This window comes from Leucopleurus acutus (genome assembly GCF_964270905.1).
Source record: "Leucopleurus acutus genome assembly, chromosome: 13".
Lineage (NCBI taxonomy): Eukaryota > Metazoa > Chordata > Mammalia > Artiodactyla > Delphinidae > Leucopleurus > Leucopleurus acutus.
In genome coordinates, this window is record NC_139155.1 from 39,981,225 (window position 1) to 39,994,079 (window position 12,855).

The 12,855-nt window shown below is 34.5% G+C and overlaps 1 protein-coding gene across 1 annotated transcript in view; it reads left to right on the forward strand.

Moving 5' to 3' along the window:
• The window catches only part of RPRD1A (regulation of nuclear pre-mRNA domain containing 1A), a 69,125-nt gene that overhangs the window by 24,421 nt on the left and 31,849 nt on the right, over positions 1 to 12,855 (forward strand). Inside the window, exons 2-4 of the mRNA XM_082852753.1 lie at positions 6,784 to 6,913; positions 9,716 to 9,822; positions 9,902 to 9,999. Coding sequence (XP_082708879.1) covers positions 6,784 to 6,913; positions 9,716 to 9,822; positions 9,902 to 9,999 — 335 coding nt within the window. The remainder of the gene's footprint in view (positions 1 to 6,783; positions 6,914 to 9,715; positions 9,823 to 9,901; positions 10,000 to 12,855) is intronic.

The following is a 12,855-nucleotide window of genomic DNA, read 5'->3' on the forward strand; positions in this document are numbered from 1 at the left end:
TGTTGATTGATTTCAGTGCATTTCTTTGAGTGCGTTTAATTACTTTAGTACTTCTTTCATTGGTAAATGGGGATAATAACTTATTCTGTAGGGTTGTTTTGAAGACTAAATGAGATACGTAATAAACTTTTAGAACAGTGCCTAGGTCATAAGAAACTAGTCAGTATTATTTTAAAGATATTCTTAATAGGCCAAAAAAGTTTCAGTTTCAGTTCCACTCTATAAGCATAATGCGAATATACAATGTGATGTGTATTCTTTAGAACTCTTCCAGTTCACAGTGTCTTTTATAGTGGTGTAATGGTCCAGGATGAAGTTTGTGCTTTTCAAGATTTTAAGAATTCATTTGTTGTGTATACCAAAATGAAGGTTTTTAAAATTTGAGGAAGCAGAATTGCCTTGGGCCTTTTAGAATGGGAAAGATGTCCATTTGTCTGGGCCTAGGTGGAGTTTTTTTTAAACCAGACATTGAGACAGGAGAGATCATGGGTAAATGCCCTTGCAGGACAAAGTCAGTTGGTGGAGCACCAAGTCAGTACTACCCAGAAGCCCTTTCAGCATGGAGGCTCAAGTTAATCATTTAATATATAGCTCATATGTTTCCATGTTATGACTTCTTTGTTGGTAACTCTTGATCCCCCTCAAATTCTTTCTTGATCTTCCTCCAGAGTAAAGCTATCTACTATGTGTGTGTTTGTTTGGATGTGTGTAATTCAATACTATTAGATATCTTTCTATATTTGTATATAAATCTATCTCATTTTTTAACAGCTATAGAGTATTGGATTGTATGAATGTACCATGATTTAATTAGTTCTATCTTTTGTGTTTTATCATTAATATGCTTAGTGATTTCTTTGTGCATTTATGAGAAGATACCCATAGGATAAATTCCTAGAAGTGAAATTTGCAGGGTCAAGGGATTTGTGCATTACATTTTTCATAGATATTGCCAAATTATTTTTCTAAGAAGTCACACTAATTTATATTTTAATTACAATGTCTGAAGGTATCTAAAGGTGATAATCTTACCCATATTCTTGCCAACTTTAGTTAGTGTCAGACGTTCATCTTGATCAGTCTAACAGGTAGAAAATGATAGTTGGTTTTAATTGCTTAACATTTGTACTTTTTGACCTTCCCCTTCACACTACTTGCATATTTTTCAATGGGGTTATGATTTGTGAGAACTCTAGAATGGAGGAGGGGAAAAGAAGATATTTGAACTCAATACACTGAAAATAAGAAAGAGTGCTAGATCTGTAAGAAAGTAAAGTTTGTCTTCCATAATCAGAATTTGAAGTTGAGGTTTCTGAAAGTAGTGTAATTTTACATGTGTTCCTCTTTCAGCTGCTGGGTGAGGTTAAGACCAGAAGCTAAGCTAGTAGAACAAATAATTAAAGACATAAGTTTAGGGCAAAATTGATTGATTTAGTAAATGTTGAGCAAATTATGAATCAGCTGCTAGCCTTGATTCCATAGATTGGTAGATGAGACTGACAATTGTTGCTTTAGATGGAATTTAGTTGGGAAGCACCAGATTAAATTAAAACAATTATAGTTGGAGTAAATGCTCCATAGGAAAAGTATGAGGTGGTATGAGAGCATATCAGGGCTGCCTAACCTATGTGTAGTGGGTGGTCAGGGAAAAATTAGAGGAAACCATTTAACTGAGGTCTAAAGCATGGGTAGGAGTTGGGGAAATTGGAGGAGGAGTAGTGTTGGGCATGAAGAGAGAGTAGTGTAGAGGTGGAGACAGACCTTTTTGGGCCTTTGGTTCATGTTAAGGATTTAAAATGTTATCTGGAGAACAGTAGAAAATCTTTGAAGGATTTTAAGCAAGGGATGGGCTACCAAAAGTGTGAGGCATCCTGGCAGTGATACAGGAGTATGCCAGCTCTATCCATTTTTCACCCACCTCAGCCATTAAGAAGCAGCCGTCTGTGTCTGACTGAACTGTTTGTCCTGTCTGGGATTGATAGGATCCATTCAAGAACCATCTGTTGATTATGCATTTTCTGTGGCAAAGAATATTACTAAGTTAAAGCAGTTTCTGCCTTACAGCCACCTATCCATCCATATGAACATGTTTTCTAGTCTGTGATTCAGTTTATCAGGGAAATAAATAAATAGGGCTGTCCAACAGTTGTTAATAAATCCTTAATAGGTTTTTGTTTCAAGATAATGGCTTTTCTTCTGATGTCCTTCTATAAGAACTGCAGTAATGCTCATTGGTGCGTGTGTGTACGTGCATGTGTGTATATACATATATATATTTGTTTATTAAATTTTTTTGCTGCTTCTCTATATAGAATGCTTCCCTTGGAAAGAAGGTTCCTGTATTTACAGATAAAGCAACATTTTTTAAGCTATTTTTTATGTTTATGAGCATTATCATCTACTGTGGTTATAAATTTCAATCTACATAAAAACACAGTGATTAAATTAGATTATGATATTCTGTATCATATCAAAACAAGTAGGCATATGGTCTGAACAGTGTAAGAAAATAAGTAATGATCCTATCACTTTCTGATTATGAAGAAATAAAACTAGATTATGAACTCAGTATGAATTAGTGAGACTAGATGGCATTTCTGTAATCCTTTGAATAAGTTTGTTTCCTATTGTTTACTAGTCTGGATTCTTCTTTCTGAAGCTTTGTAATTGATCCTTATTTGAATTGTTTGTGAATTATTGTGAATCCATTTCTTACTTGTGTGATGAACTAAACTTGTATCGCCCTTTTTGGGGAGTATGCTCAACTTTTCAGGTAATACTATGTTCTCTTATATTAGCCAGCCAGACTTTATTATTATTATTATTTGTTTTGATGTACCTATTCATATACAAGGCCCCTGGAAAAGGGCTATACTTAGTACCTACAGGAGCTTAAGATTTAGTTCAGTGAGGTGAGATATAAGAAAATGGTTTCTCACAATACGTTGACTAGTCCTTACTTGGCTTATATTGGTACAAACATAGCAGTATACACAGACTAATGGGGATATAATATTGAATTTATGGTTGCTTTCTCTGGTGGTGTCATATATTAGTGAAGACAAAGAATTAAAAAAAGAGAACTAACATACTTAGTCATGTCACCTATCATGTGCCAGTTTGTGTGGTGCTTGCAAACTCCTGATTGAACAGGAAAGGTTATTTTTGGTCTGTGCCCAGCATGGTCCCTGGCACATAGCAAACATTAAATAAACACTAGTTAAATTGAATGGAAGATTGAGAAAGTAGGTGTCTTTATAAGGAAACTGTGAACTGTAAAAACGTAGAAGTTGATTACATCAGACCCATTATTTAGCCTTATATTCTGTTGCCAATAGAGTTATTTCCTTAAGAAATTATGAAATGGCTTGTTTGCCCTTTCTGTTAACTTTGCATGTCTTTGTAACAATTTATGGCTCTGTTATATATAACTTATAAAAATTTATTTGAAAATCATTTTTGTGATTTTCTTCTGGAATTGCTTGTTGTGATTTGTTGCATTAGTTTATTATTTGTTCTACATAAAGTTTTAAATGGAAGTAAACTTTTCTCTGAAAATTTGGAGAAGGGTATAATTTATGGCAATTTCTAGTTTTTCTCATATTTTAGCCTGGGTTCCACAAGGAAAGAAATGAAAATTATGTTTTGGTATTTGGATTCCATACTAAAGCCATGCTGCTGGTACAGAGTTCGTTCTTTGGAATATACTGGGAAATGTGTGTTGAAATCTTGAAAATTTTTACTTTAGTGTACATTGCAGAAATGATTCTGAATTATTTTCAAGAGATTAGTAGCTCACAAATTTTAAAAAACAGTGTAAAATGTATACTTTTAAATGTTTGTGGTAAAATAAACATAACAAAAAATTGACCGCTTTAATCATTTTTAAGTGTGAAGTTTAATGGTATTAAGTACATTTATCCTGTTATGCAACTATCATTAGCATCCATTTCCAGAACTCTTTTCCTATTATAAAACTGGAACTCTATACCCATTAAACAGTAACTCTCCATATCTCCCTCACCCTAGCCCCTGGCAATCACCATTCTACTTTTTCTTTGAATTTGACTATTCTAGGCACCTGATATAAATGGAATCACACAGTATATGTCTTTCTGTGACTGGCTTGTTTCATTTAACTTGATGTCCTCTGGGTTCATTCATATTGTAGCATGTGTCAGAATGTCCTTTCTTTTTAAGGCTGAGTAGTATTCTATTTGTATGTATATACCACCTTTTGCTTATCCATTCATCTTTCGACAGACACTTGGATTGCTTCCACTTTTTGGCTGTTGTGAATAATACTGCTAACATTCTAAAATATTTTTGTTGAGTTGCTACTAAATCTTCTCTAAAGGTAGTATCCTCTTTCATTTATGACAGTAGGCATAGTCCAGTTGTAAAGAGGGAATGCTTTGGAGTTGGACTTTTAAGATCAAATCATGGCTGATCCCTTCCTGTCTGTTTCACTGTGGGCAGATAACCTTTTTGACGTCTATTTTTATTCAACTGCCAAATGCAGATAATAATGGTACCTTACATTATATGGATAAATTAGGTTTTATATATATATTTATCTATATATATATAAAGTGCTTAGAACAGATTTGAGTATTTAAACTCATTTTGATGCTAAGAAGGCAAATACTTGGATTAAATAATACTTCTAATACTTGGATTAAATAAGGCCTTTTTTTTGTGTGAGGTGTTTTGTGGGCAGAGGCAGAGGTAGGTACAAAAAAAAAAAAAAAAGATAGGGTTGAATACTGGGAAAGTTACCATTATTATCATTTTCATGGGAAAGGGTCCTGGTATCTTAACCAGTTATACTCTATGGCTTGACTAACCAGACAAGCCATAAGAATCAGAAATTGGTCTTTGTTATTGCCATCTCTCCCTTATCTTTATTCTATGCCAGCAACTTTCAAAAGCATGAAAATTGGTGGGCTGCAACTTTAGACAGGCAAACCAGATTATGCAGTGGGTGGCACAGGTTTGTAAGGTCCGATCAGTTGTGACTCAGTATTTTACAGTTTCTTATGAGAAGGTTGGGATGCTAGTTTCCCCTAAAAGAAAAATGTGAACTCAAAAGTGGGTTAAATTTTAAATTGAATACTCAAATCTTGAGGACCAAGTGCACCTGGCCCAAATATTTGTCTTAAATCCAATAAACTGGCCCACATGAATAGTGCACTGGATTATCAGTCCTGATCATAAGTCCCCTACACCATCGTAATGTGGATGCCACAAAGTATGTTGTTTCTGAATATAATTGTACAACTTTGAATGATTCAATTTTAATTCTAGTAAAATTGAATTATGAAAATAGTCAATATAAAAGATTGTGTTCAACTAATAGGTTTTCCTTTTATATATGAATCTTAAGTCATATTTAATACTACTATGCCACTTAACATTGTAACCAGTAAAAAATGGATTCTGGTCAGCAATTAGTGAAATCTTATCTGCTCTTTTGGGAGGATGACTATACCCACAGAATATAGTGAGTAGGGGCATATTTTTGTCAAGATGAATCAGTTATTTAAGGCCATGTAATCCAAAGGGGGGAAAAAATCTAAACTTTGTCCATTTGGTTTCCCTAACATTTACTCTATTAGCTTGGCAAATATTTCTTTCATAAATAAAAATATGTAATTGACTGAAGTGATATCTCTTTCAACCTATTTTACGTTTTGTATTCTTTTATTTGACAATAATATTGAGTTTTAAATCAACATGGGTATTAAAATAGTCATAAATTCAGTTAAGATTTAGGGTACCATTTTAATAACATGACCAATCATCATCTTAAGTGGCTGTATTTCATGTAGTGTTTAATAGTTTTAATAAAATTTAGTACAGGATAGTCAGATGTGAGGATTTCTGTGTATAAAACTATTAGTTTGGAAATAATTAAGACTAGCAATCAAGGATCGCTCAGCCAAGATGGATTCTAGTGAGAAGGATTCTGGGAGGTTGGCAGGATGTATGGACTGGCATCTCCTCTCTCTTTTGACCTTTCCCAAATTCTTCTGGTTTGTGGTAACTTGTTAGTTCCACGTTCTGAACCAGGACCTTCTGTTGTGAGATAACTCATGCAAGTGGTTACTATCTTGCCTGAACAGGGCGGGCGGTTTTGGTCAGTGTTTCCCTTAACAGTCTCTTCGTCTCACACTGGCTCTGCCAGACACAGGCGAGGAGGGGCCAGGGCCTTCCTCAAGCTGCGGCCTTGGCTTCCTCCCCGCCCGCCTGCCCACCTGACAGCTGGTCCATCCCTGGCCCTATGGTGCTCGTGTCCACGACACGAGGTGGTAGTATTTTTATTTTTAAGGTTTGATTTTTTTTTTTAATATAGAATTAGGCTTTTTATCTTGTGTCATGTAACAGTCTATTTCCTTACCACCAATATCTTTTTAATTTTGGATTAAATAAATAATTTGGAATAAATAAATAATTTTGTTTTGGGAAAAAAAAGACTAATCAAGGATAAGTGGTTTGGGCGACTTAGAACTGTAAGGAAACAGATATTTCATTGACTATCTCTGCCTCTTTAGTTCTCTTTTTTCCTCATATGAGTGACCTTCAGAAACCAGAGTAGTTATCTTTTAAAGAATAATGACTTGCTAAGTTTGGTAGTAGAATGAGAAGTTAGGGTTGAACATAATACAAAAAGGTTAGTAAGTTTGTCGTAGTTCTCAAACTGCTTAATTCAGGTATTGAGAAAGTTTGTCTAAATTAAGTGAGGATATTTTAATTAGGTTAAATTTTTTTTTTTTTTTTCAGCCAAACCAAACAGGAAGCTTACTTTTCTCTACCTAGCTAATGATGTCATTCAGAACAGCAAAAGGAAGGGGCCAGAGTTTACAAAAGATTTTGCACCAGTTATAGTGGAGGCTTTTAAGCATGTTTCAAGGTATGATAATTGTTTTGGGTACTAGGTAACCTGTTGTAAATGCCTAATGTGTCCTTTTGCTAAAACTTGCCTTAAGACATTAAAATAAAACAAAGTATATATTTCTTTGAAGTTTTCACTTGAAAAGACTTACCTGTAATGGCATTTGTAAACGTGTTAAATACTTGCTGTGAAGGAAACATTTTTTGAGCTGTTACTAAGGTGGGCATTTGGAGTACCTGAATTTCACCTTTTCCTTAAGTAACCAAAAGCAACTGCCATTTTGGAATGAAATTCATTGAGAATGAATGAATGTGTTGAATTGAAAATTTGTGTGCTTATAAAACTATCAATCTTCCAACTAATATTTCTGGAAAAACTTAGTACCCCTTTCATGTTGCTTATAATGATTTTAAGGTTTTCTAGTGTGTGGGTGTATGTCATAACATTTTTTAATGCTTTGGAAATATAGAATATTTAAAATAATCGTAAGCCTGTTGAAAATTTTGCTACAGAAAAATTCTGAAGGTAGAAATCTGTACTTTTAAAATGCTTATTTCCAAACATTATATGCAAATATTTGGTAGATTACTGGGTAAACATTATTGGGGTAGGCGATTAAATCAATCTAAAGTATAGAATTCAGTGGTGAATGATGATCTGTGTTGAATGATTTAAGGATGAAAATATACTTACCACATGCCCTGCAGGTTCAGTCACAGTAGAAGCATTTTTTAAACAAATTATAGAGTGTGGAAAAAAAAATTACAGAGTGTGAAACGCTGCAGTATATTGCTTTCTTAAATTAATATTATTTATCCTTCAATTTAGATACTCTTACCATCTTTTCAGGTGCTGGTATTTCTTAGAGTTTAGTCCTGGGCCTTCTTCTGGTGTCATATTCTTTACTAGCCCTCTGGGTGATTTCATACATTACATGTATTTATTTATTATCCATACCGTAAAAACTGGCAATCTTATGCTTCAGTCCAGATGTTTTTCCTTTTAGTCCTGTATATCCAATTGCCTTTTGATTTCTAGTTGTATGCCTCCAAACATCTCAGACTCACTGTGTCTGTTATTGAACTCACTATGTCCTTCCTCCCTGTCAAACTTGCTTCCTCTCTGGGTTCACTCTGTTGATGAATGGCAACTCCATCTATCCAGATGCCCATGTGAGAAACTAGGTGTTATCTTGAACTCTCTGTGATATAGTGATTTATAATATATCAACTGTCCTTTCTCCTTCACGCCCCTTATCCCTTATAGTACATATAGTTCCCTCGGTTCTTTAGATTTCTTTCCATTCCAATTACCATAATGTCATTTCTGTATAATTACAGTAGCCTCCAGTATTGTTTAATCCACTTAGGAAACTGTAGCCAGAGTTGCAGAGCTGATACAACACTCTCTTGCCTTTGAGTGGTTCTCGTTTGTCCTAGACATCAAGTCTCAGGTCCTGAGTAAGACTTCAGGTGTTCCTTCATGGCCCAGGCTACCTGTTCAGTCTCCTGTCTCACATTCCCCCTGGCCATCCCCCCCCACCACACTCTCTCACACACACTCTATACACTATACAGTTTAAGCTAACTGAATCTCTTTTAGTTCTTTCTGCCTTAGGCCTTTTAATATATGTTGCTTCTCCCTAGAATTCAATAAAATATTTATTGACCGCCTACTATGTGCTAGTCAGTGAGGATACAGTAGTGAAAGACAAAGTTCTGTTCTAGTAGAGCTTACATTTTAGTGGATGACAAAGTAATAGACAAGTGAATATATATTAAAATGTCAAAAGATAAGTACTGTGAAGAAACTTAAAGCAGGGAAGGAGCTAGAGAGTGTGATGGTGCTCAGTTGTTTTATGAGATAAAGATTGACTGTTTTGGGGAGGTAGCATTTGAACAGAGACTAAAGGGAGGGATGAAACGAGCCATTTGACTCTAGGAGGAAAGGATCCTAGGTAGAGAAAAAACTTGGCAGAAACAGTGAGATAGCCATGTGCTGGGCATGTTTGAAGATCAGCAAGGAGATTTATATTTAGGAAATGTGGACTGAGAGGTAGCCAGGAAGCAGAATATGTCCACTTTGTGGCCCAGGATAAGAATTTCGCTTTTATTCTTGGTATGATTGGTGGTTCTTAGAGAACTGAGAGCAGTATGATATGATTTACTTTAGTAGGGAATAGAATGAAGGAGATAATTGTGGCTCATTCTATAGTGGTAGTGACGAAGGCGGTGGGAAGTGGTTGGAAGTAGTCTGTTTCCCACTTCCCTGTATATCCAGTCTTTAGAACTCAGATTAAATACATCATTTCCTCAAATACCCCTCCTCACATATCCTTCCTGATCTCTCTTGAAGTGGACTGTGTCTCTCTGTTAAGCCTGTTTTTAACACCCTGTTCTCTTTTGTGGCACTTATAAAAATACAGCTGCCATAAAGCTCCATTTGTATCTCCAGTGTCAGAGATAGTACCTTGATCAATAAATATTTGTTAAATAAGTTTAAAAATTACCCATTAGAAATCTTCCTTAGCTTTATGTTCATCCCCCATTAGGTTAGGGGTATCTTCTTGATAACCCCTAGTCACCAGTACTAACACTTTCATCATTTTTTGTTTAATAATATGTCTCTAAGCTCTTTAAGGGAAGCAGGGAATATGTCTATCTTAGTCACTTCACCCCTGAACTGCTGGTCACATAGTGGAACTCAGTAAACATTTGAGCAGCTTTTTTCAGGGAATGAGTGTCATTGTATTTAAAATCACCATTTTCTTTGCACTATAGCACTATGCATTTTACTGTTAATATTTTTATCTTTCTTTAGTGAAACTGATGAAAGTTGTAAGAAGCACCTTGGAAGAGTGTTATCTATTTGGGAAGAAAGGTCTGTTTATGAAAATGATGTATTAGAACAACTTAAGCAAGCTCTGTGTAAGTATATAATCTTTTATCATTATCTCTTCATTAAAATGTATTCTCTGATTAAAACTTAAATGTTCTTTCAATTCAGATGGCGATAAGAAGCCTAGGAAGCGAACATATGAACAGATAAAGGTGGATGAGAATGAAAACTGTTCCTCTCTAGGATCTCCAAGTGAACCACCACAGGTAGTGGCTTTTCTCTGTTAAGGGAGTTAATTGCTAGTACTTCATGTAGCCATCAAGCTTTACTAATTTCAGTGTTTTACTTCTGTAAATTGACTTTTATTATAATTCTGGGTACAGGAAAGAAGCTATGTAAATAAGTCTTATTTTCTGATTAATACATTGCTTATGTTTAATGTAGTGTGCTGTATATTGTATATTAGGCACTTACATTTTGCGTAGAAAGAGTATTTGATTGCTAAGTATGATTAGGTCTGATGAGATATCTACCATTTAAACAGTTTCCTTTTAAATAAATAAAACATTATATGATAAGACTATTTTGTTGTTTGATTTAAGTATGCTAAAAATTCCATGCCTAGAGATAAGCACCACTCTTTTAAGTATTTTTGCTTTTAAACATGTAAAAATGCATGTTAGAGTTAACGAGTATGTATTCATACAGTTCTATGTAACTATATAAAACCATGTAGTTCCATGGTAATAAAATAAGATGAATCAGAATCATTATCTTAATACTCCATGTCCTCCCAGGTTGATACAATATAGCATTTTCTAACCATCAGATGATTCCAAAAAGACATTTTTACCTTAATTATGTGGGCATTGAGTCTTAAAGCTTCCTGCTTCTATGTTTCAAACATATAGGAGGGATAGATAAAATTTTAAAGGAGAAAATGAAGACATAACCATAGTCTTAAAACAAGGTAAATATTGCCATGGGCTACAAATGGTACAGAAACATAACTCAAAATGTGAGCCAGAGTATGGTTCCTGCTGAGCTTTTGTCTGGAAGCAGACATGGTTTGCATAAATTAGTATCCTGTAGAGTAACAAGAACTTAAGGAGTTGGAGACCTGGACCAGAACTCACTGCGTGAAACCTGAAGGTGGATGGAGCTCTTTCCACCATGAAAAGAGCTTGAAATAAAGATACAACCAATTACTGCCTGGAATTGTGGATTTATATCAGTGTTAGTACTTAGGAGGCAGAAAGATTTTGACTGAGGGTCTCAGCTAGTACCTGAGTCAAGCCCCTGTTGGGGCTTAATGACAGGAATGCTGAAGCCCATATGGTCACCATGGATAAGAGCTTGAATAGAAATGTAATAGGAACATAACATTTGGAACAACCAAACGCTAAGGCTTATATTTCTCTCTGTTTGGTAATAATTCAAGACAAGGAATCACTTTTTGCTAAGAGCCCCGTAATGACTCCATGAACAGTATTTTATCCCAGTTCTAAATATAGGGTCTTACCCTCTCGTATTCTGCCTCATGAAAGAGTAACCTAAGTTGTACTTCCTGGAGTTTCTGAGTAACCACCTGACTCTTCTCTAGTACTTGTTGTGTAAAATGCTATCACGTTTTGTTTTGTAATGACCATTTTCAGATTAGTTGTACTGCTTAATTCTCAGTGGTTCAGCTTTATAGTTACCATTTTATATATGTCATTCTTTATAAGAATGGCTAAAATTTCTCTTTATAGAATGTAGTTGAACTCATTTCATTCTCCTCTATCAGGAAGTCCTAGGCTAGTGTTGTTTCAGACAACTTTGCTTTCTTATCTGGATCCTTGACTGAGCATTGGGAGAATTAGCTCATGTAGGAGTGTGAAGGTGCGATGAGAGTAGGTTGTAATTAAAGCATGCGTACATCGTCAAAACCGTAAAGCCAGGTTTCTTCTTAGAACTCCAGAAAATTTTAGAACTTTCTAAGACTGATTAAAAAATAAAAATATATAAGTTATTTGGGGTACCATGAGAAACAAGCTTCCCGGTAATTGTCATTGCTCTTAAGCTCACTTTCATTGTAGAGGGGAAATATAACAAAATTATTTTTTTAAATATTGGGATTTTAAACATGTAGTGGTGAATTAAAAGCACACTTGGGATAGTATATTTCTTATTAGGTTCCACTCATTCTTATCATGTTTGATCATTTGCTATGTGCTAGACCCCAGTGATAGCATTTTTTATAAGGGAATAACTTAAAGAAAAATCAGTTACTGGCTGTCAGTGTCATCTAAATATATACACAGAATTTGAATATCCTATATGTGTCCTATATCCTATCATGTATGTGTGTAATTTCCTAGTGTTCTAGAATCTAGGCTTAGAGATGAAAAAAAGAAGGAAAAAAGAAAAAGGGAGGTGGGATGGGAATGGAGACTAGCAAAAAAAAATTTACTCCATTTTCTTTGGAATAACTTTAGATATATTATGAATTGTGAAATCATCAGCAGAGACTTGCCCTTCCCTCCTAGTTATAGCTGGTATGAAAACAGTGCAACTAAAATATTCTGATGATAAAATACTGGTTAAGCATTATATAAATATTAGTCACCAGATATATGGAACTTTGTAATATTTTAATGATCTTAGTAACAAACCATAGGATAGTTAAGGTGCCATATTTGAACATACATATTCCAAAATTACATTTCTCTTATGCTTTAACTACTTTATTGAGAAATGGAATTTGGGGGGCTCTTGTATGTTGTGGTAGATGATGATTTGTATCCCCCATCCCCGATATCCAATTTAATACAAAAAATTCTTATGTATAATGATAATACAGTGACTATAGCATATATAAACTTGTATTCTCCAGGTTGAAATTATAGCCTACCTTTTACCACTGTATGTATTTGGCTTATAAATGAATCACATTTTAATAGTCAGATAATTATTTTTACACTATCTGTCTCCACCACTAGAAATATCTATATGTTCCCAATTTATATATTTCCAATACCTAATATAGTGTAGCTTTTTTCTTAATATATGAAAGAAATGGACTCTGAAAGCAGTTTAAACTAATAAATAGCCCATAAGGATTAAGGAATATGAAATAAATT